Genomic DNA, 24,667 nt, shown 5'->3' with positions numbered 1-24,667 from the left:
GAATCTATTGAGCCTAATTAATCCATGATTAGCCTATATGATGCTACAGTAAACATTCTCTAATTATAAATTAATTAGGCTTACAAAATTTGTCTCGTAAATTAGCTTTTATTTATATAATTAGTTTTGTAAGTAGTCTATATTTAATACTCTAAATTAGTGTCTAGATATAGAGACTAAAATTAAGTCCCTGGATCCAAACGCCACCTAAGCACGTACTCAACGACGATCTCATACTTCCACAGTTAATTCTGCACTCTGCTCTATAGATCTACTCCCATGTGCACGTACCATAAGTTTATTTTTGACTCATTTTCCAAAATAAATTAATTTCTGATTAATCATTACATCAAAGTTTATAAAAGTAAAATTTAATTAAATTAGAAGTAGGTAATGTGATAAATAAATATATTGAGATTTGATAGAGTAAGGATAGGTGTTATAGTATTTCTGTTTTTTATATTGGTATGTGTGAGATGGGTGAAAAATAAATTTATTTTGAGATAGGGGGAGTATATACAATGAGTGGGAAATGGTCAAAAAGAATATTATTATTATTATGTTATTTTTTATGAATTAATTTAACTTTGTTGTAAATTTAATATGACGCTGACATGAATTAAATATAAATAAGTTTTATATATGACTAGAAACGAAAACAACCAATTCATGGATATCGCTGCGGTTGAAAATTTTCATACTCTTTTCACCGCTGGTATACTGCAAAGTGCGAACCGACATTAGCTTTTCTTTGTCGATGACGAGTGGATCGAAAAGAGTTGATTTCAGGAGGGTGTAGATGATGATCGGTAGCAGTGATGGGTCCAAGAAGAAATAGCAGGGAGGTATGAATAAATTAGAACAAAGCTACAATCCCCTCTATCATCTATACTATATGACAAAAAAAAAATCCTTTGTGAGGGTTTCATTGGGACTCCCATGATCCTCACGCTAGTAGTGGAGGCTCGAGCACCCCTTACGCTGGATCCGCCCCTAATCGGTAGCTGTAAAATACTCCAATGCAGGTAGTATAATCTACTACTACTAACGTATATGTACCCAATATATATTATATGCATAGCTACGCGTACCAATATAATGTACCATGCATGCCAGCTACGTTGTGGGATGTGACCCTTCTGCCTGATGTATACTCCCTCTGTCAAAAAAGACAAACCCTGGTTTCCGTGTCCAACGTTTAACCGTCCATCTTATTTGAAAAAATTATAAAAAAATTAAAAAGACAAGTCACACATAAAATATTAATCATATTTTATCATCTAACAATAATGAAAATACAAATTATAAAAAAATTTCATATAAGACGGACAGTCAAAGTTGGATACGTAAAACCAGAGTTTGTCTTTTTTTAGGACGGAGGGAGTACGTAAGTACTTCCCGGCCGGAGAGATCTACAAGAGGGGTTTTGTTGGCCTTTTGCACATCTCGTCGTTGTTCGTATCCACACTTTTTTCATGAGAGCGTACGTATATATATGTGGAACGGTGTTTTTCACCGCACACGTTGGCTATGATCGATGATAATTCAATTATCACATCCAAGTAAAATAATAGGTGGGGCTAAATAAGCTGGACAGTATTTTAACCCCCTTTTTTTTATATAAAAATTGTAGAGAAAATTTAGTGGGGACTCCAATAGTCATAGTCCTCACGCTGGTAGCGACAAAAAATCTGATTACCACGGTGCTCTAAAAAGTCTTAACTTTAATTAACTGCCACTGTATCAAATGCTGGTACGTAACTTAACTACACATACTACTGTTGGTTGTTAACATATTGCACGATCGCAGCAAATATATGTATCAGTATATAGTAACATGCGTGCATGTGGCTCGCAAAACTGTGTATCACGTACAAGCTGTCTAGCTATATCAGTATATAATAGTAGAGGGTACTTTTCACTGGGATAGAAACAACCATGTCAGTAAGAGTACACTGACATCTCTCCATATACCATATAATTACCGGCCGGTTTAAGTACAGTACTAAGCTGGAGTAGCTGGTGGATATAATACATATGCCATGAGAATGGAAATGTACATGTACTCTCCCCATTAGTCTTGTGTTGACGTTCATTTGGTCACGAGTTAATATGTCATTACAATTCTAATCTAACAGCGCACACATGTACGAATATGTGTGTGCAAATTAAGAGGGGGCACATGTACCAGGAGCCAACTTATGCTGCTGGATGCACGCACGCACGTACCAGAAACCGAGTGGAATTAATCGTGACAGGCAGCTAATGCATAGCCGTGTGACGAACGGGCAGGCCGGATCGACCGATCTGGCATGAACGGAGACAACAAATTCCAAAATTGATGCGTTTACTTGATTGGATTGAATAGGATCACATGAAGGTACATTTACGTGATTACGGGCTGGTTTGGTTTGTGGCCTAAATTGGCCTTACCAATTTTTGTCAATGTTAAATTTTGGTAACTTTTGGTATGGCTAATTTTAGCAAAGGTAAAATTGTGTTTGTATTGAAGCCAAAATAGCCTAAATTAATGGTTGAAATGGCCTATTTTCTTAGGCATGCCAAAATTTGGCTCTAAACCAAATAGACAATAAACCCTATTGAAATTGTCAAATATTGATAATGCCAATATAGATGTCAAACCAAACCAGCCCTACGGGTCCGAAAGAGTTCAGAATAATATGTGTGTGTGTGTGTCGATTAAGTGATTAGCAATGAAGTCGGAAACGACTGACCTTGGTGAATACTCACTCATCAGTAACTGACACTCGCCACTGTCGCCAGGCATGCCTGTGTGCGTGCAAGATTTTTACGGTGCGTGGGCTGTGGGCTGGCCTACTCGCAGTCGTGGGCCTAAGCCCAAGCAGTAGAAGCTAAAGGCTAGTTCATTTTGCTACTTTTTCCCTCCCTAGGACGATGACGGGCAGAAACGGCTAGATCCAGCGCCTTCTAGCGGGATCTGGTATCCCGGTTTGGGGCAAGGCATGCTAGTGGGGGTAAGCTCGATGAGGTGAGATCAAGGTCGGTGGCTAGTGGCACGAGCGGTAAGAGATGGTAAGAGGTGGAGGCGAGGCGACTGGGTTGAGTGAGAGTAGCCAACGAGGTCTGGCTAGTAGAGGTGGTGCGGTGCGTCCTCAGTAGAATTGGGCATCCCCGGCTGAGTCGACAAGTGGCGGTCTAGGATGGGGTAGGCTGGTAAGGGAGAGGTTCGTGACCGAGTGCCTCAGCGGTTAGAGGTGTACCTCCGTCCCATAAAAAACCTACCTAGTATCGAATGTGACATATTCTACTACTATGAATCTAGATACACATATGTCTAAATTTGTTTGTAATATAATGTGTCATATCTCGTTCTAGATTATTTTTTTGGGGACGGAGGGAGCAGGCAGTTGGCTTGAGCAGGAGCAGCCATCGAGGTCTGCCTAGTCATGGCAACGCACGTAGGTGGCCCATGGGAGGCCTAACCGACGGAGGAGTGTCCAGTGGTGAACCCAAAACGAATAGGAAAAAGTACCCCGAAGGTCCCTCAACTTATCATCGAGTTACAAAATCATCCTCCAACCGTAAAACCGGATACAACGCATCCCCCAACTTACAAAACCAGTGCAAACCAGGTCCCTTAGCGGTTTTAACCCCGATTTTATTTGACATGGCGGCTAAGTCATCGTGGGACTCATATGGGCCCCACATGTCAGGATGCCACATCAGCAGACCGGCCTCTCCCCTTCTTCTCCTTTCCTCCTCTCTCTCTCTCTCTCTCACTCCTCTCTGGACTCTGTGCAGGGCCGGCCGGTGGTGGGGAGGAGGTCGCCGGCGCAAGGAGGTCCGACGGTCAGCCGGCGACACGGTGATGGAGGGACGGGAGAAAGGGAGGGCGGCGACAGGGCGAGGCGGTGTCCGCGGATGCGGCGGCGGAGAGGCGGCGGCGGCTACGACACGGGGCGAGGAAGTCCGATGGTCGGCCGGCGACGCGGTGGTGGCGCGCTCGTAGTAGTCATGCTCGGCGCCCATGAGCCCGCCCCACCGCTCCAAGTCCCTGACGGCGAAGCCGCTGCCGTCCGCCGCCGTGAGCTCCACGCCGATCGCCGCGTCCGTGCCGGCCTTCCAGATCCACCCGGTCCCCATGTAGTACAGCATGTACACGCACTTGTTCTTGTCGTTGTCCCCGCCGTCAACCAGCTGTCCACGGCGCGGCAGCGCCGCCACGCCGCCCGGCGATCTCGATCCGGCGGCCTACACGCGCGTATGCAATTAACATGATCAGATCAACTCACAGGTCACAGCAGAGCAGAGAGACGATCAGAAAAGAAAATGCATGTACCAAGACCACCACGGAAACGAGCGAGGCGAAGTGCAAGAATCTGTCAGCAGCCATTGTCAAAGGCTTGAAGAACTCTCTCTATTCCAGAGCAGATCACAAGCAGGTGACAATCATGTAATGCACAAGGAGAGAGAGTATGGGAAGTAAAGTCAAACAAACGAGTACTACATGATGAGCATTTTTAGATGGATTTAGGACTTCACGAGTTGTCTAAAAAACTGATAAATCAGGTACGTTCGCCTCCTCCAGCTCCGCGTATGTGAACCTCGCCGGCAACCCGGGGATGAGGACCTCGTCGCCGTCGCCGTCGTCTTCTTCGTGTTGCTGGTCCTCGCTCACATACGACGCCTGCTGCGACGACAGCATCGGCAACTTGAACCAGCTGCGGTTGCCGCCTAGCTGCGGCCATGGCGCCACCGCTCGCCCGCCGACGCCGTGTCGCCGCCGCCGCATCGCCGGCCGGCCGTCGGACCTCCTCGCCCCGCGTCGCAGCCGAAGCCGCCTCACCCTACCGCCGCCCTCCCCTTTCACCTGTGTCTCCGCCGCCGCCTCTCCGCCGCCGCATCCGCGGACACCGCCTCGCCCTGCCGCCGCCCTCCCTTTCTCCCGTGCCTCCATTGCCGCGTCGCCGGCCGGCCGTCGGACGAGTCTAGAGAGTGAGAGAGAGAGAGAGAGAGAGAGAGAGGAGGAAAGGAGAGGAAGGGGAGAGGCCGGTCTGCTGACGTGGCATCCTGACATATAGGGCCCACGTGGGTCCCACGATGACTCAGCCGCCACATCAAACAAAACCGCTAAGAGACTTGGTTTGCACTGGTTTTGTAAGTTGGGGGATGTGCTGTATCCGGTTTTGCGGTTGGAGGACGATTTTGTAACTCGATGATAAGTTGAGGGACCTTCGGTGTACTTTTTCCAAACGAATAATATAGTAGTTAATATGGGCTAAAACAACTTAAGATTGAAATTCTTTCCGGGGTCACCGACCCCGGGAAGTATAGTGTAGGAACGCCCTGGGAGTGTCTGTGGCAACTTCGTGTTGGTGGTGGTGGGACGATGGTGGGTGACTTGGTGGAAAGGGGACTACGGCGACAGGGAAATAAAAGACTCCAAGCAAAAAGCTAGCCCGACTTGTGGTTTTCTGCTATTTATGCCTCAGGATGTCTGTTGTTCATCTACGACACTTTTGGAAGGAGAAAATCCTCGGTATGCACCTGAAAATCCTCTCAATCCCTTATGTGCCCCTTAACTTTGCGTCATCTCCTACTTACCCCTGAGTTTTCATTCTGATCTCCTCAATGCCCATTCCGTTAGTTGACCATGAGTTGACCGTTTTGAGATTGACTATATTACCCCTCTCTTATACATGTGTTAGTTTAGTGATAAAAACACAATTATTTGATGAAAAATTTTAAAAATAAATCTAAAATTTTTGTATGAATTTTTAATTGACTTTTATGAAATTCGTACACCATTTACATCAAAATTTGAACACAATAAATAAATAATTTTGGTTCATAATTTCTAGCTACAACTCTTATATAGATTTCGTAAAAAAAGTAAATTTGTTCAACAATTTATTTCTTTTTTGAATTTTAAAACAAATAATTATGTCTCATTTGATTTGTCATGAATTACAATTTTTCACATTGTGAATTATGAAGTAGGTAGCACGTAAGCATGGAAAATGCGCGATATGATCATTTTAGAAAATCCAACGGTCAACTCTCGGTCAAATAACAGAATAGAGATAGAGATCAAAATGAAAACTGAGATAGGGCAAAATTCAGGGGTACAGAAGAGATATCGAAACTTTTCAGGTATGTAGGGGATTTTCTCCTTTTGTAAGTCATGAGGACGACAGACCTGTGCGAGGGAGGAGGGGATCTTTCTTCTCTCACCCTCTCCCTCTGCACTTGCACTTCTAGGCTATGGTGATGACAGGGAGCCCACCTTCTCTGCGATTAATTATCTAGGTGGGTCGGAGATGCTCCCACCTTCTATGCGATCAATTCAAGGGGGTTCGGAGTAGGGACGCAAGCGGGGCGGGCAAGCGGGTTTCTTAGCCCGCTTATCTCACTTATAGTTCATTTTTTCTTCTAAATTTTGCACTACCATATGGGAAATGAACTAGCAAGCGAATTTTTATGCGAGCAGCGGGACTACCCACTTGCATCCCTAGTTCGGAGATGGTAGTGCTTCTGTGGTTCTTGTTCTCATGGCAACAAGTGGTCACACATAGCATGACAGGCTTAGTGCTAGGTCCCTCTTTCAACATGGCGTGAAGTTGTACTTGATACGTGGTATAGGTAGTTTCTATTCTTTTCTCTAGCTATAGCCTCAGGCTATAATCTTTTTTTTTTCACCTCGCACTATCTGATGCTGTTTGACGTTCTTTTCATCACCGCATGATGCTTAGCAACCGGATCCACAGCCCCCATCGTAAATCTGTCGTAGAACGTTTTGCATTCTTGACCAGTAATTTGGGACATTTTTCCACAGATAAAAGTAATGGCGACAGAAAAAAAAAAGTAGAAGAGAAGCACTTTTAATTTAGGATGTTAAGGACATGCAGCTTCATCCTATGATAAATATAGGTTTGTGTGTGCAAAACATGCCGAAGCTATCAGACTAGTGCAACAGAAAAAACGGGAGGAATAACTTATGTACCACGTATATAGAGCGTAAACAAGTATGTAGCATAATATTGAGTGAGAACAACTCATCTGGAATTCCCATTAGTGTCTGACATATGGGACCTTTCGATCTGGCGGGTAATCTGCGAAACTGCATAGTGAGAGGCACTTGATGCGGCATAATAAGATGTTACAGTGAGCTGAGCAAACGTTGGAAGCGCATATGCTGCAATAAATAACAGATCATTAGACATTATATAGGCACTAGTGATAATTCCACGTACATTGTGTGCTGCATGAATACTTGTGCTGGTGTAAAAATCTGCATGAGCTCAGAACACCTTAAGTTTGATAAATCTATGCAAAAGAAAAGATGGAAGACATATTTTTCATCATATAGTCTAGCAAACTTAGATGACACAAAATTATAGCTCATCTGAAGATGCAGACAGAAAGAACTAGAATGGCTACAGGAATATTTTCCATTGTCCATTTAGTAGCAATAATGCACAGAAAATTACTATCAAATATGGTAAAAGGTAAATATCTGCACAGGATTATATCACACTTAACCTCTCCCTACCCTCTCACATGAGCAATGCCCATCCTTATGTATGTTAACCAGCTACTGTGCCCCAATTACAATGGCAGAGAGCTGACACACCCCGGGCCCAAACATAAATAGCTCTGGAAAAAAATAACTAGATTTATATTACATTGAACCTGTAGCTTCTCTCTTCCCTTTGCTGCAAATACCAAACGTCCAAAGTCCAAACCTAATCAATGTTAGCTAATGTGCTGTGTAGCAGATAACCTGACATTCTGGCTACATTTCTAGAAGAGTAAATTGATTGTGGAAAATTTTGGAGGATCTATGCTTTTGGATTCAAACAGCTTTGCCAGCCCAGAATTAATTCTTAACTCTAACCCAGCAAAGTTAGCATGATCCCATATTTGTGGCTTAGATCTGGTTCGCCTAAAATGCTTTTAGGTAGATAGAACTGGATGGTTAAGGGTTTTTGAGAGAAGAGGAAATAGTATTTGCCATTATGGATAACTTCGCTATGCTATTAATTGTTACATTGATAGAAAATGTAGAAGTTAGTAAGCTTCATCTATTGCTTTGATAGGGATTAAAGTGAACGATAACTGACGCATGATCCTACCCTGGTCGAAAAACTCCTTTCTATTGCAGTATAATATGTAATTTTGCAACGTTGTCAATCCTGACACGTCCTCTAATAGTGAGTCATAACTTCACTACTAGATCTGCGAAAGGATGAATGTCCAGAATGTTCACTGGGTTAGATCTAAAAGACCCTCATAACAAGGTCTTTAGTGTTGGAATATTTGTTGTTCCACAACCATATATCAAAGGTCAAACAAAGGGAGAGATCCATTATTTCAAGTGTTCCTCCTTTTTATAGAACTATTCTACTATTCTTACAGCTAGTTAGGTTTCGTAAAGAAAATAAACCAGCGCGTGAACAAAAGGGAAGGAAAGGGACTTTTCCCGCTTCAGGCTTCAGTTATAGATATGTAAATCAGGATTCTCAGTGTAAAGTGTAAACATCATAAGCTAGCAAAAAAAAAGTGATAAAATCATAAAAATAACAAGTACTCACAACTTAACAAGATTTACTACTTCTATCAGACACATCATTTTTAGTGACTAGTTACCGCAAGGACTTACCCCCAAATAAAGCGCTGGTACCAGAGAACAAGAGCAATGGAGGCACCTGGACAAACAAAAGTACATATCTCATCAGTTGAACAACAAAGCAGCAATGTTTAGTTGTAAAGTACACAGATTGCAAGTAGTAGACCAGATTTGCATAAGTATTTTATAACACATTTGAGCTTATCTGAAATTTCAGTTTCATCTTCATAATGCCCAAGTTCTAGAAACCCTTTGACCAAATGCACTCCTTCAACATTTTTTTTGTCCATTGAACAAATATCTAGCTATTACGTTTGAATAACATAGTTTTTCAAGAACCATTTTGAATTCAAACAAATGCCCCATACCATATTCTTAAATCACACACACAAGCATTGTAAACTGAATCAGACTAAATTGAAGGATATAGTGACTCTCTTGTACAAGAAGGTAAACACTGAGTATGTTTCTCCATTAACTTATCATCCTATAGCATGTTTCACACTTCAAAAAAAAAAAAAAACTACAATAGAAAAGAAACACTTATATGGTTTATTTCTAAAAACAAATTGGGGTAAACTGTCACCACAGTCCATTCTAAATACCTGATTGTATTATGACAGTTAACCTTATAGACTACATCTACCTGCATTGAACTTGAACATATGTTCAACCATGTTGGAGGATCTACAGCTAGCATAAGCTTTTCACATAGCACAGCGGAAGCGTAACACTAGCGATCAAACAGCCCAAAGTGGATTAATATAAGTACGTGCGTACTCGAACATGAGCTTAGATTCAAGCCATACCCCAACAAGAAGTTGCAGCCACTTGGGCCCCTTCACATGCTTCTGGACGAACGGAATCCCTGTTCCAAATCCACCAGCAAACAATTCATCACTCAGAGAATCTAACTACCATCTAAACAGCCGCATAAACCTAGATTGAGGGTTTGAAAACCCCAAATCAAACGCAGGGAACTCTTTTAAGATCGCAACCTGTATTGAACCCGTGCACCGCACTGAGCATCGCGCCGGCGCCCGAACCAGCCTACAGCGACACCAATGACCACACACACAAAGTTAGCTGCTACAAATTTCGCCATCTCGCGAAGGTAACTGAGAAAAATCTAAGCACTGGGACGAGATGGGGGTTACCACGGCGGTGGCGTCGTGGAGCACGGAGGTGATGGCCCAGTCGCCCTCTCCCTGCGCGGCCATCAAACAAACACAAACAAGGTCAAGGGGCCGGGAACGGCGACCTGAGAGGAGGGAGGAGAGGAGAGAAGCGTACGGAGGAGTTGGGGGTGAGGAGCGAGAGGCAGCGAGGGCAGCGGGCGGAGCCGAGGCCGGGGTTCATGGTGGGGTCGCGGTGGAGGTGCGCGCCGGTACGCAGCTTCTCCTCGTACACCTCCCGGGTCCCCATGGCGGGCGGCGGCGGCGGCGGATGCGTCTCCCGAGCGGTGGCGCCGGCGGCGGCGGTGCGAAGGCCGAGCGGTGGGAGGAGAGTCGTGTCGTGCGACGCTTTCCCGGCTCGACTCGGCCGGGCAGGGAATTGAACCGGTTTGATCTCGCGATGGTCAGACCCGGCACGACGACTCTATCCCAAAAATATAAATATTTTTAGTTATAAATTTGAATTTATAGTTGTTTTATAGCCAAACGTTATTATACTATTACTATTTTGGAACGGAGAAACTAATCTTTATTCAAGGGTCCCGATCGAGCGTTACCTTTTCTTTTTCTTTTACAATGTTTTGGTATTCGATGCCCAGCTCTGTATCAAAATTTATATAAAAATACTACAGAAGTACGATGAAATCATGATGATGCCAGTATGCTATCTAAGTATCAGATTTAATACCTATAGTATATGATGTCTACCGGAGATAGCAGATCCGATACTTACAGTAGCATATTAATGTCAGCGTGATACCTACCATATCTAGGGGTATCATATCTAGCATCGGAGATACCAAATTCAATACCTATGATAACATGTTGACGTCAGCGTGATACCTATGTCAGTTCTAGGGGTATCATATCTGATACCAGAGGTAGCAGATCCAGTACCATACTATACCTAGGTACCACATCTGGTACCTACAAGGTATCATGTATTGTATTAGATGTACCAGATCCGATATATATAGTACCATCAACATGGTATCCAAAGGTACCAGATTTGTACCCTACGATATTGTGATGGTGTCAGCACATTAACTATTGCGTTGCAACGGTATACTGGTCTATAGTCCTCCTCAAATTTATAAGCACTGATAATCTAAGTGGCTAAGCTTCAACTTATCTGAGTTGGGTTAATATGATTATTTAAAGCAACTTTCATATAGAATTTTTTTTTCTAAAACACGCACTGTTTAGCAGTTTGGGAGATAAAGTTGGAAAGATGAGATAAGAACATAGCCTTACTGAAGCACATATTAGCACACGATTAATTAAGGATTAGTTTAAAAACTTAAAAAAAATGATTAATATGATTATTTAAAACAACTTTCCTATAGAAGTATCTTTTTTTTTTTGAAAAAACACACCGTTTGATAGCTTAAAAGATAAAGCTGGAAACACTTAGATAAGAAGACGGTCTTAGTGGTGAAACTTACCTGTATAGGTTCAAGTTCTGGACCTGACAATGAAACGTCAGCTAAATTGTAGTCTTAGAGTGTGTCTGAGGAGAAAGGGATTGAGGAGATTGGGAAGATACGCAAAATGAGGTGAGCCATTAGCGTATGATTAGTTGAGTATTAACTATTTTAAATTTTAAAAATGGATTAATATGATTTTTTAAAACAACTTTCTTATGGATATTTTTTTTTTGCAAAAAATGAACCGTTTAGTAGTTTGGAAAGCGTGCGCGCGGAAAACGAGATGTTTTCTCTCTCAATCTCCCAGATCACCCGGGAACGAGTGCGATTAAGAAGAGATGTGAATTATTCTAGAAAAAAGATTGAATGATAAAAATTCAGTACATTTTGAAACGTAGGAAGTAGTATATTGTTCTAGTTTTAACCGTGCTGGTCAATGACAAGAATATAAAAACGACGGTTAGATTCATTCATAATTGATGTAAGATTTATCGATTTAACTAGCAGCCGAGGAAATTGCACTAACCCTATACCATCCCACTTGTTAAACAAAAACAGATCAGAAATAGTTTCATCCGAGACAACTTTCTGGGCGCAACAGAAATTTGGATTGCGATACTTGTGGCAGCAAAATTTCACCGATTGAGGGAAGCAATGCCCTTACCCTTAGTTACAAAAAAAAAACAATAGCGTCGAATGATAACTCTTAAAGTCCGTGTTTAGTTCACCCCCTACTACCCCAACTTTCAACTTTCCATCACATCACATCTAAAACTTTTCTACATAGAGTATAAAATTTCAACTTTTTTTCCAAACTTCCCACTTTATCCAAAACTTTTCTACAGAGTATAAAATTTCAACTTTTTTTCCAAACTTCCCACTTTTTTTAGGAACTAAACACAGCCAAAGTGGCTGTATAGTATAGTAGCATTTATTTCATACTAGTATGTGCATAGGGACAACAGTATCTGTGGCTGCCCAGAAAGGCTTCTCCCCAGCCTGGCTACCCAGAAAGGCTTCTCCGCAGCAATAGCAATGAGCAATTCTTTAATGTTCATAATTTCATATCAAAGTTAACACCAGCAGGGCCAATATCAAAGCAATTCTTTAATGCTCATAATTTCATATCAAAGTAAACTACACCAGCAGGGCCAATATCAAAGTTGCTGAACCATTTCTAACATACAGTAAAAAGAATCATCAAGATAAATTTGAATCCCAAGCAGAATAAAAGTAACTTCATTTGTTCACTAGGAATAGTGATTACATCTCTTCAGCTGAGTTAAGTATCAAAACAAATTGCTGCTTGATTAGTCAAAATTGACAAAAAAATAATAATGATAATGATACAGTTGAACAAGTTTGAAAACATGATGATTGCTTCAATTGAAACCACCAAATATGAGTAACCTGTTTACTCGAGGTGTGCTGCAAACTTTCAAACGCGATCAACGTGCAAATAGATCAGGAAACGAAAGAATAAAACGGCATTCAACTTCTGTGCTCTTGCAAGAACTAAGCCAATGTTTAGCTCACAATCTACATCAAACCAGTTCAGATGGGATACTGAATTCACCTTGGGGGAAAGCTAACAAAACCCTGTTATACCTTAAATAGATCAGAAAGAGCTGCACTAAAAACAAATGTGCTTCCTGTTAAAAGTAGCCTCTTTTGTTACATAAAGGCTCTTGTGACCCCCTAATTACAGATAATTAATAAACCTTTAAAAGCCAGGTCTCCAATGACCAAGCTGGGGTTGCTGATAAGCCCCTACCTGAGGGGCTGGTGTAGCCACACCAACTCCACCGTTGGGACCAATTGCCGATTGGACTTGTTGATGCACCATGGGATGTGGACTTACAATTGACGAAGGCTGCTGTGCATGGTACAAGCCTGGGAATTGCGCATGGGAGGATTGAGCTGTAGCATTGAATGATGCATTCCCAGGATTCGGCACAAAAGCACCAGATGTTGCTTGACCTGATAAATTGAAATATGGAGGACACTGCAAAGTCGGCATCTCTCTAGGTGTCTGAATCCAGATATCAGATGTCTCCACCTGTAAAAAGCATCCCAATTAGTGAATAGAGTAATGCGTACAGGAAATACCATCAAGGCACGCTAGCATAAAATAGAACTACTATTGAACTGTAAGGAAGAGGTAGAACAGAATTCATAAGTTATTGCTGTTCTAATTAGACTACCACAGTGGCCTAAGTAAATAGAGTAGGTTGTGGTATTTTAAACAGAAGTGCATAGTTCAATTTGAAACAAAGCAGGATCTTCAGTCATCTATAAATTGTACCTGTGGGGATGGTGCATAAAGGTTGTTATCCTTGTATTTGATCCTATTGACATCATCGACACCAACAGCCCCTCCAATAACACCAACACCAGGAGAGCTAAATGTAAAACCAGCTGGATGAGTATAATTTCCATAACCAGAAGGGCTACCAGCTGGAACAGGTTTATATTGTGAAACTCCATACTTCATGCCACCTGCTGCTAAATGTGAACCTCCTCCTGGCATCTGAAGATAATTGTTTCCATTTGATGGATAGGGGATATTTGTTGGAAAGTTTGGCATAGCCATGGGTGGGACATAAACTGGAGAATAGATATGATGACGGTATGGCATGAAATTTGGATAATGTTGCATATGAACAGGAGGGTAGAGCTGTGCTGCTTGTTGTGGCTGGGACATATGTTGCAGTTGTTGAGAGATTGCAACAGGGCTGCTGCTCACGATCTGTGAACTAATGGCCTGCAAAAGAAGAATAAATGGATGAGATCAGGTGTCACAATAACATTGAGACAAATAGTAGTTGCCTTCAAGACATTGTGTTAAATAAAGTGTTGCCAGGGATTTGATCTCAGTCAACAAAACATTATTATTTTTTAAATAAAAGAACAAAGGTAAGCTCAAGGCTCATGACCTTGTTGGTTAACCTGACATACACCAATTTTAAGGGGGGACATAAGTTATGCTTTGGTTAGGTCCAACCATATCCAGCTGAAATATTAAATGTTGAGCATGGTAACTAGCCTTCTGGCCAAACTAAAACAGTCCAATCAGGCCAGTTTATAAATCAATGCAGGTTAAACCAATGAAATATGACCAAACTTGATTCATTTGCAGCCCTACGCAACATGATACCGAGTAAAGAAATAGAAGCCTGGAAGGATAAATAACAGATGGGTGGGCAAAAGGTAATGAGAAAGAAAGCACAGAAGAAAGTAAGCATTGGGTTGGTTGCAAGATGATAAGTAGTGCCACCTCAGATGTGGAAGGGAGTACTTGTGAATGTACATTAGATTCTGGTATTCTGAACACTTGCACGGCATTATCTGCTTCAGGATTTTCCGAAGGGTACCCCTGCTTACAGATAGGGAAACAGATGGTGAGGAAGCTATAGCATTCCATCAAGAGAATATGCATTCAATGACAACCAGGTACAACTGAACTCACCGGTAAATTTACCTGAGAAGGGGATGCCATTACTTGTGGATGTACATTAGGTTCCACTAGTCTGTATAACTGTGCCTCATTACTTGGATGCATATTAGGGTCTTCATGACCATATGTCTGAAAAAAGTGATAGTTTTACTCATACAAAGATCTGAGAATGTCAGAAAAAGAACAGCCTAGAAAATAAATACTAATCTAAAAATAAATGCCAACAGAAGTAATTCTTCAAAAATCTTAATCAGCAAACTAAAAAGTAGAGGTGTTCCCGTATAGCTAACAATTCTTCATTGACTTACTGAAAACGCAGTCAGATTTGAGGCACTCTGCATATTTTGGCCATCAACAGGTGCAAGTGGAGTATCACTCTGAACCAACCCAAGACCATCATCGTTCTCAACCTCTTCACCATTCATTTCTACGCTATCCTCAGATGGTGGCAAGGATATCTCGGCTGTCAATGTGGAAAGATTGAGTTGTGAAGATCTTGCTTCCACATCTACCTCATCATGTCCAGCGCGCAATGAGTCATCTTCAACAACAAGTTGAACTGGTTCTTGTACACTACATGTAACAAAGAAAATAAGACAATGCCATATTTGCAGGAATGCTGAAAGCTCTGATATGAAAATCCACACCACATTTAGGTATGGCATGCTAAATTAGAGCCTTTCTTTAGCAACTAACAAGCAGTATTGCATTAAGTTAATGTAGGTTTCAAAATACTCACTATTTCACCATGATTACATTTCCAAAAGACAATATCAAGAAAATAAGATGTTATAACTCATAAGTAGGTAGAAAAGTAAATGGAGCATACAGAACATTTTTTTTAGCTATAGAATGCATATGTCAATTCTATGCAGTAATGAAGCAATTTCAATGGACAAATTTGCTTGTACTTATTTTTAAGTAGTTGTATATATTGCTAGATAATCTGTATTCACGCTATTGGCATAGGATCACCCAACTGTTCTTGTTCTTCAGATTCCGATGGACTTTCTGAGCTTGATACTTGGTCTGCACCAGATCCAGGGGAAAAACTGCCAAACCTTAATCCTGTCTGCTCATACTCTGGTACACGGAGATGTTCTGGGATAATAACATGCTCCACCTCATGTATGCAAGCTTGAGAGGTTTTTTCACACAAAGCATTCTCATCCAACACATTAGAATTTTCAGTGTTGCTAGCTGAAGTTGTTATTACATCTGTTCCATTGTTATTATCAGTATCAATGTTGGAAGACTTCTTTGTTGATTTTGGCTTCCACTCCTTTGCCGGCTGTGTGACTGCAGAGGAGAGAGAGAACATGTATAACAATGTGAATTTCACTGATGTGGCCCAAACACCCCATGTCAGACCTCATAATTGATGTTATCAGAGAATATAAAACATGAAAAGTAAGCTACACATGAACTACTCAGCCATCCAAACGGAATTTCTGATAAAAATGTGTAAAAAGGTGATTGGAACAAGCGACAGGTAGACAAGGAAGACAGTCAATTGAAATATATATGAATATCCTTCAGTGATTCAGAACAAATGCACATCACTTACTTCATTCTCGATTCATGCCAAAATTTCTTATTGGCATAAAGAGAAATGCATACCCGTCCAGGCCGTCCTATTATTTTTCTATATGCACTTCATAAAGGAAATTTCATCGTTGAGCTACCATATTAAAGAATCACGTCAGAACAAAATGATGTCAGGTCTGTCTTTTCCTACATCATGATTTGAATTGCTCATCTTCTAAGTACTGACTACTAAGCAGCCAAAATTGAGTCCTAGCAACCAACAAACAACAAGAACGAGCAATCTATGGAGTGATATGGGAATATGTTAACTTTTCATCTTCAAATCTTGAGTGTCTCTATTGCAAGAAAACAAATATGGTCACTTTTGACACACTGTTGCTAACCAACTGAATAGCACAAATAACTTTGATGATTTGCTAACCAGAACTGAATGACACAAATAACTTTGAAAATGTTACCTTTCTGGTTGCTGGCAGGACCTTGCTGATATTTACTACTAGAGGCAACAAAAGATCTGCCACCAGATCTGCCACGATGTACTGAATCTAAAGCAGTTCTATGAACGGACTGCATGTTTTTAGACATAAAATGGCGTCCAGATGGTCCACCTGGGACAAAGTTTCCCCGCTGATTATTTACGTGAGAACCACCACTTTGTACATGCAAGTGAGAACTTGAGCGGCCAGATGGTTGCCTTTGCACACTAACTACTCCAACATGGCGTTGAACGGATCCAACAGCACCTTCAGCAGCTTTCAAATTTGGTCGGGTGTGAGCTGGATCAGAAGTAGGAGGGTGTTGCTCATCCTGGGAGTTCTTCAAATGTGGCTTCACATATTTCTGAGCAGTGCCCTGAGCCTGTCTCTTCACTTGATGCACGTCAGAGTTGTAGCTGTGCTTCGCACCTTGTGTTATCTGGCCTTCTGAAGTTGTAGCAGGAGGATGGTTCCAACCGGTTTGAACTACAGGCACACTACAGAACAACAATTCATTAAGCAAAATGTTAGTTTAGTATCAAGGCACACAAATGCAAGACAATTGGTCATCCATTCTTTTAGTTAGGTCAGCAAAGATTTACCAATTCCAGTAGAAGTATTTTAGTTCTGGCTATAAAACAATTTTTGCTAACTAGTACATCCATTCTTTTGTGTGTGTATGTTTTTTTACTTGTCATAGACTCATATGGTCCTTGAGATGTGACTCTGGCAATACTTTTTATAACTTTACATCAAGATATTTATATATATACAATTTTCATATAACAAATCGAAATAGGTCCAGAAAATATTGGCAATCGAGTTTTGAAAATGTTGAGACATGGATTTTAGGATGCAAGAAAAGAGAAGGCAGTAGTTACAGCATCCAAGAATAGCAAAAGTAAAGATCTTGAAAAAGGCACCGCAGAACCAATGAAGCAGCAGTATATAATCTTCCAATCAAGAAAAGAAAACAGCATATCAGGTTAGACATGGAAATGGTAAAAGTAAAAAGGTTTAATGTTGCTTGATACTCCCTCCGTTTCGTAATGTAAGTCATTCTAGCATTGTCCACATTCATATAGATTTTAATGAATCTAGATTCATATATATGTCTAGATTCATTAACATCTATATGAGTGTGGGCAATGCTAGAATGACTTACATTATGAAACGGAGGAAGTATATAGGTGTACCCAAACCAACATTGTCTAACCACAAGGTACTTTATTTACTTCAATGTTGCCATTTTTTAAATAAAAAATATTACTACTCTGCAATTATACATCAACTACAAACATTACAATGAACAAATAAATATACAGATGATATGACTCACATATGATTTGACCCAGATATAGATTAGGTCTCAAAACTAGCCAACATAGGGTACCAAACGTAGTATGGGCAAAAGAGAAAAAATAACCAGACAATACGACAATCATACCTCCTATCAGACACTTTTACATTTGGTGAACCTTTGTGTCCTAGCTCTGGTCTGTTTTCAAGCACACCATGCCTGTTGTCTCTCACAACCCGAAATTCCCGATTAGGACCTACATTAAGCCATGTCAAACAATTAGAAATGTAACCACTTTTTTTTCTCAATATTGCCCAACTTATGGCGATATTATACAAACCATGAGATTCAGCTGTGTTACCAGATGCCTGACCATGGCTGTAAGCTCTTCTTTGGTCATTCTCAACCCTTTGTGTGCGTGGCTTCGTCCACTGTGAGTTGTGCTCAGCTTGTGCAGAAGCATCAGGAACAGTTTTCTGTCCAGCACTCTAAAACAGCAACAGATATGCATGATCAAAAAGGGTGATCCATAGCAATGTGTGACTTTAAGCAATGGATTAAACATCACATTCGGAGCAAAATCTCACATGTGGGCATAAAGAAATTCAACACAACCAAACTGTAACATGAAGAGCCTCAAAAACTAATAAGATTGTAATTAGATGGAAGATGTAGACTTTGAATCCATCTCAGTTTCAAATTACACACTGTAAAATTATGGCAAACCTAACATTAACAATTGAATTCACATATTCAGGCGTACTACATCTTGGTATGTAAATGGAGGCTTGATCATATACCATCCCTTCAGAAATTGAGGATTTACTCTCCTGTGCCAATGACGTATGGATTCATCTAAGGTAATTGCATGTGGGTCGGGAGGGTAATTCCTCAATTTCAATCTTAAAAACAGTGGGTATATGATCAAATTTTACATTGTAGTTTGCTGTCACAACAATGATTGTCCTACGACTATAAGAAAGGTATACGAAGCATAACTATTTGTGTAGTTGGCTATGAGTTAATGGGCTACTGCCAAAAGAAAATAGTAAAAAGACATTTCTCAATCCTCATTAACATGAGTCCAAAACTGCAAAAATGTATACCTCTCTTTTCTTGTCCCTTTTTCTTTTCACTTCATGAAATGGATCTGCAAATGTAAACCATGAAAGGAATTAGACTATGAAGATAAATACCTAATACAGAAATAATATCATCATCTATAATAATAAGGAAACTTCACAAATATTAAATAAGCTGAATGCGACATGCCTGTAGGCTGCAATATCCCCACTGACTAAGTTTTGGGGATAAGAACATCAAGTGGTTGTACTAGCAATTCAGTTCTTTTGGTAAAACCACTAAAGTATCAGTACCACCACGCCCATCTACTCAAAATGACATAACACCCTTGTATCAGATAAATCCGTGTGATTGACCGCTTGATTAATCAAAACCATTAGTAAACCCAGGGTCTAAGCACTAATCTATCACACTAAAAGGCCCAAACCAACCCACCTATATGTGAGCAGATAAAAGCCCTAGAAATATAAAACCAAATATCCCAAATCAACCGCAAAATCAACAACTACGCCAGGTGCCCCAGATCGTACAAAACCCTAGCACGCTAGCCCCCCAATCCCAATTCCGCGAGCCACGCAAAGACCCGCGCCGTGACATCGACCCAATGCAGGGAGAAATCACACGACCAAAACCCTAGGTCGGCCTCACGAGATCGAAGCACGCCCAGATCAGGAGGTGGGCGGGGGTAAGGGGGATGACCTTGGTTGAGGAGCTTCTGCGTGGTCTCGTTGGGGTCCATGTTGCACTCGCGGAGGGCGGCGTAGATGTCGGCGTCGGAGTGGCCGCCGACGACCTCCTTGATAGACTGGATGGTGGACTGGATCGCCGTCTGCCCGCGCCCCGCCGCCGCCCCCTTCTCCGTGCCAGCCCTGCCCCCGCCAGCCATCGCCGCCGCCGCCGCGAGATCGCCCGAACGCTACGCCGGAGGAGCGCGTGGTGGTGGTGGTGGTGGTGGTGATCGCCGCCGAAATCGCATCAAACGACGCGCGGCGCCCGAGGCGAGCTAGGGCGTGGGTTTTGGTCGGGAGGGGGAGGAGTGGGTGAGTGGTTGGGGGCCTCGGCTCGCTCGGCTTGGCTTGGCTGGGTGCGCCGTTCAAAGGGGGACTCGCGACTCGCGACGCGAGAAGGGGGAAAAATATTATTATTTTTGTTGGTTTATTTATTTATTTATATTTATTTAAAGGAAAAAGGGTGGAAATTGCGGGGTGTTGGGTTTGCACGAGGCGGTGGTGGAGCACGGGTTTTACGGCGGAGCGGCGAGCGGTAAATGCGCGGAGGGTGTTAAATTACGAAAGACGTTTATACCCCCCAGGTAGGGATGGTTTGGTGTCGGGGTCAAGAGGGGCTGAAGCGTCATTTAGTTGTGTATATAGGGGTAATTGCTCTGGGCCGGGCTGGTGTACTGGGCTTTGCGCCCTTGGTGACTGAGCCGGTGTACGGGTCCATTACAGCTGTTTTTTTTTCTTATTATATTTTTCAGCCCTTTTGTTCTTTTTCTTATTCCGAATTCTTCGTTCTATAAATCCATACAGAAACAAAATCATTTTTTTGAAAGATTATGCGCATGTCATCATGACAGTACAATCTTGTTACATAATCTTTCAAAAAATTACAACGTCAAAAGAAATCTTTCAGAAAAAGCTTCAAAACAGCAGCATGCACTGACGGGTCCCAAACAGCTAAGCTGGTCGTAATTTCCACGGTTGTAAAGCCATTTTCACCTCGTTGCAGTTGTGCATTTGGTCAAGCGGCGCATGTCTTGTGGCCTGCAGATTCTCTCCTGACATCAACCAATGGGTGGAGTACAGGTCCTCTCTCCTCTGCATTTCCAAAGGGAGGTTCTCCCTGCACATTTTTTATACATTTTCCCTCATCAGTCAGACAAAAAAGGCACAAAAGAAAACAAAAATGCTAAAAGGTATTTCACCTTATTGTTTGGATCATAGAATGGTCGATTTCACCTACGACAGTTGCTTCCTCGTGCCCTGCTGTTGCAATGACTTCCCCAAACTGCAGAGTTGTAAATGCAGAGTAATTTTTAGCTTCTAATCCTGGTGGAACCCAAATTAGCATGTGGAAGAAGAATAGCTTTTGATGCAATGGTGTGTTGTTACTGGTCCAATAAGACTTGAATGGCCCCAGATCATGTAGTCCGATTCTGCATTAGGGTCTCTAGCTGGCGAGCAGGTCACCACAAACAACTGAAACCAAGAAAATTTTCTGAAGGATGAGAAAATCACAAAACTCATAAAAGGGTGTAATGATGAACTCATTCGTTGATGTGGATTACCTGATTGTCAACAGCCCTGCAGGAGAGAGAGAAACAAGGAGGAATTAGACAGTTAATTATTTGAATTAATGTAAGTACTCGTCTCAATCTGAAGATCTGAACCTGATCCCAAAATGTACAGATAAAAGGTGATAGAACTGCAGAATTGCTGAAAAATCGAGAGTTGATGTAACCTGGACTTCTGCATAAGGTCCCATAGAAGCTGCCCGGTGCTCATGTTAAACGCAGAAGGATAGCATATCAAGTGTGCACCTGTTTTTTCAGAAGCCATGAGATGTGACTTCTGAATTCTAATTGAAATCAATGCAGCAGTTGTTTAATAAAGGGTCTTCTTGGATTTCAGGGATTTTGATCCAAGTATCTCTTGTCCCTAGTGATTGAAGCTTACCTCTTGATCGATACAGCATTGCCAATTCTGGAAATCGGATGTCATGACATATTCCAATGCCAATCCGTCCAACATCTGCATCACATCGACCGATATGGTTACCAAACAATCAGAGTGCGAACAAATTGTGTACCACACAAACTTCTTCAGATAACTTTACTACTAGCAGAGTTGAAGTGTATGATCTTAGAGAACATGGTAGTACTAATTTGTTATCACACAGTTGCAGACATGCTATACATCCCCTTTTCATTCTTCAGCTTTAAGTTTCCAGTAAAAATGGTGAGCTCAGGACGTACCAGTGTCAACTATGGTAGGCTCTTGACCAGCAGTGAATGTGTCAGATTCTCTGAAAGTGATGTCTCCTGGGATATCAATCTCGAACAAATGCAGCTGAAATTGTCCATCAACCAGGAGTTACCTCAGTATTACACTGATTAGCACTTGACACAAATTAACTACTCTCTCCATATTTTGACTTTTTTTTCCCTAAGTCAAGTTTCTTCAGTTTATACCAAAATTATAAAAGACGTAGCAATATTTTTAACACAAAAATAAATAAAGTATCAAAATATATTTAAAGTTAGATTTAAGGAAACTAATATAATGTTGTGGATGGTTAAACTTAAGGAAGCTTAACTTAAAAAAAAGGTTTAGAACGTCTTGTAATATGATAGTAAAACAGAGGGAGTACATTCTTTCAAGATGCTTACTTTCCTGTGCTTGGCTTTTATCTGTCCATCCGGCCCGATCACGCAGCAAGTGTTGAACAGCCGCCCGGATGATCTCTCCGGGATCGACCCGCCCACGATGGTGATCCTCCTCCGGGCGGCGACCTCCGACAGCATCGAGACCGACGGCGACGCGCCGCCGTCGATGTCCTCGCCGTGGCTCGGCAGCGTCTCCATCGAGTACGGGCAGTTCCATATCTCCTGAAACAAGACGCCTCCATCAGAGGGTGCCCCTCCTGCAACCTTTCTACTCGTCATGAAGGCAATGTTTTTTCTCTAATTATTCTTATGAACGAACGCAACATGACATTGTAAGTGGTCTTGTTACCACGATCCACTGAGATCCAGCCCCGTGTTGTACGGACTATCAGACATAATCAGTACTTCCATACGCATTCCGCTCATCAGCTACTGGTAGTAGTGACAGGCTGACAGGCGAGGAGGAGGGAGGGCAATGAGAGAGACTTGCCGGGAGGACGACGAGCGTGGCGCCGGCGGCGGCGGCGGCGTCGAGGCGGGCGCGCGCGCGGGCGATGTTCTCCTCCTTGCGCGGCGACACCGGCAGCTGCAGCAGCGCGACCTTGTACTGCAAAACGCCAGCACAGAATGAGCACACGCTAGCTTAGCTCGCTCTGCCTAACCATAATTGGCAGCACCACCAAGAACAAGAAGTCCGAGAACTTGTCGGATTGCAGGCGATGGCGATGAGTGCGTGCGTCACAAGAGTACCTTGGTGGCGTTGGGTTGGGGAGGAGGGATTGAGACAGCGGCCATTATTGGAGATGTGGAAGGAGACCGGGTGGGATCTCGAATTCTCGATCAGTGATATGAAGGGGGAAGAAAGGAAGGCTGCGGGCTGTTGACCTGCTGCTGCATGCCTTTACATCTTGATCAGTGATCTGAAGGAGAAGGCTACATCAGATAATGTCAAGAATATTGTTGCTTTTGCTAAAGATGATGTGGATTTAGGAGTAGATTCCATGTCATTTGCCCATTAACTTGTGTTTATAATTGGTGCTGTTTGATTTGATCTTAATGGAGAATAAAAGACTATGTTTGGTACGGCGATTGGATCGTGATAATCTCGTTTGGTGCAGTGCAACGGCTTGATTTTTAGACACTTTTTACCATTTGTCAAACGGCAATATTGTTTCATTCCGACTGGTGATATGCCCGTATACTGTAACGGGACCAAGTCCGGTTCAGATCCCACACCAAAAATTTATAAGTTTGAACACCCGCAAAAATATTAAATATATACTAAAAAAAATAACTAATTACACAGATTGAAACTATTTTGCAAGACGAATCTTTTAAGCCTAACCGCTCTATGATTTGACAATGTGGTGTTATAGTAAACATGTGCTAAAGATGGATTAATTAGGCTTAATAAATTCGTCTCGCGGTTTACTGATAGATATTGTAATTAGTTTTTTATTAGTGCTCAAACACCCCATGGGACACCCTATATAATACCCGATATGACACGCCAAAACTTTACACCTCTAGATCTAAACACCCCCTAAGAGCGAGTACAATAGCAGGCTACAAGTCAATTGTAAGCATACGTGGAGGAGAGAAGAGAAGAGAGAGAAGGAAAGCGGGCTACATATTTATAGCTAGCTGCAGCACATACTCTAATACATTGTGTGTATGAGAGGTGAGACTATATATTAGGGCCCCTTTGAATTACAGAATGAAAAAACGAAGGAATAGGAAAAACATAGGATTCTGACAGGAATGCAAGTGTAAAACAGAGGATTACGAAACACAGAAAAAATATAGGAATGACTGTTTGATTGGCCCGCAGGAAATACACAGGAATTCGAGAAGAGATAAAGACTCAAAGGATTCTTTCCATGAGGTTCTACCTCATGTTAAATTTCCTCCAAAACTTACATGGGAAAAGACAATCCATATGAATTTCATAGGAATCTATAGGATCCATTCCTTTTATTCAAAGGGCTATATAGGAAAAAATCCTATAGGAATGAAATCCTCTAAAATTCCTATGAATTTCTTTTGAATCAAAGGGGCCCTTAGTAGTGTAGTATATACTTATAGGTAACTATTGTATGAATGAGTTATTAATTGACTATAGACAATTTAGAACCAGTAGTTGACTATATGGTTAAGCTTGCTATAAGGAAAAAAAGTATCAATGGTTTTTCGGTCTGAGTG

The 24,667-nt window shown here is 41.8% G+C and overlaps 2 protein-coding genes and 2 pseudogenes across 7 annotated transcripts; all 4 read right to left on the bottom strand.

The window, feature by feature from the left end:
• Positions 1 to 3,540: 3,540 nt before the first annotated feature.
• On the bottom strand, positions 3,541 to 6,723 carry LOC127777726 (uncharacterized; annotated as a pseudogene).
• Positions 6,724 to 6,861: 138 nt separating this feature from the next.
• Positions 6,862 to 10,191, bottom strand: LOC127777728 (uncharacterized). The gene is made up of 6 exons (XM_052304348.1): positions 9,905 to 10,191; positions 9,769 to 9,819; positions 9,610 to 9,661; positions 9,421 to 9,479; positions 8,645 to 8,690; positions 6,862 to 7,177 (listed from the first exon to the last, which is right to left on the bottom strand). The coding sequence occupies exons 1-6, from the start codon at positions 10,034 to 10,036 to the stop codon at positions 7,038 to 7,040; spliced, it is 480 nt and encodes a 159-aa protein (XP_052160308.1). The 5' UTR covers positions 10,037 to 10,191; the 3' UTR covers positions 6,862 to 7,037.
• A 2,502-nt stretch (positions 10,192 to 12,693) lies between these two features.
• On the bottom strand, positions 12,694 to 20,145 carry LOC127777725 (uncharacterized). 6 transcript variants are annotated; one of them, XM_052304347.1, is made up of 12 exons: positions 19,777 to 20,145; positions 19,101 to 19,144; positions 18,335 to 18,482; positions 18,142 to 18,250; positions 16,677 to 17,191; positions 15,651 to 15,969; positions 14,979 to 15,243; positions 14,683 to 14,799; positions 14,491 to 14,589; positions 13,703 to 13,977; positions 13,519 to 13,615; positions 12,694 to 13,272 (listed from the first exon to the last, which is right to left on the bottom strand). In XM_052304347.1, exons 1-12 carry the CDS (start codon positions 19,961 to 19,963, stop codon positions 12,937 to 12,939), a joined length of 2,511 nt encoding a protein of 836 aa, XP_052160307.1. In that variant the 5' UTR covers positions 19,964 to 20,145; the 3' UTR covers positions 12,694 to 12,936. The 6 variants fall into 6 exon arrangements, with proteins under 6 accessions (XP_052160307.1, XP_052160302.1, XP_052160303.1 ...); XM_052304342.1 differs by having other exon boundaries at positions 13,519 to 13,977; positions 19,777 to 20,144; XM_052304343.1 differs by having other exon boundaries at positions 13,519 to 13,977; positions 14,695 to 14,799; positions 19,777 to 20,144.
• A 404-nt stretch (positions 20,146 to 20,549) lies between these two features.
• LOC127777201 (omega-amidase, chloroplastic-like) lies at positions 20,550 to 23,480 on the bottom strand (annotated as a pseudogene).
• Positions 23,481 to 24,667: the final 1,187 nt, after the last annotated feature.

The sequence above is a fragment of the Oryza glaberrima genome, chromosome 6, assembly GCF_000147395.1.
Source record: "Oryza glaberrima chromosome 6, OglaRS2, whole genome shotgun sequence".
Taxonomy (NCBI): Eukaryota; Viridiplantae; Streptophyta; class Magnoliopsida; order Poales; family Poaceae; genus Oryza; species Oryza glaberrima.
Note: the sequence above shows the minus strand (reverse complement) of the source record. Positions and strands in the feature narration are given on the sequence as shown.

Bases quoted from the DNA above. Each gene is read 5' to 3' on its own strand.
- LOC127777725 (XM_052304342.1), bottom strand. From the start codon at position 19,963: ATGGCTGGCGGGGGCAGGGCTGGCACGGAGAAGGGGGCGGCGGCGGGG. The intron at 19,145-19,776 runs GTCATCCCCCTT...TTACATTTGCAG, and splicing joins GCAGAAGCTCCTCAACCAAG to ATCCATTTCATGAAGTGAAA. The intron at 15,244-15,650 runs GTTGGGTGATCC...TGTTACATGTAG, and splicing joins GAATCTGAAGAACAAGAACA to TGTACAAGAACCAGTTCAAC.
- LOC127777728 (XM_052304348.1), bottom strand. From the start codon at position 10,036: ATGGGGACCCGGGAGGTGTACGAGGAGAAGCTGCGTACCGGCGCGCAC. The intron at 9,820-9,904 runs GTACGCTTCTCT...ATGGCCGCGCAG, and splicing joins TCCTCACCCCCAACTCCTCC to GGAGAGGGCGACTGGGCCAT. The intron at 9,662-9,768 runs GTAACCCCCATC...GTGTCGCTGTAG, and splicing joins TCCACGACGCCACCGCCGTG to GCTGGTTCGGGCGCCGGCGC.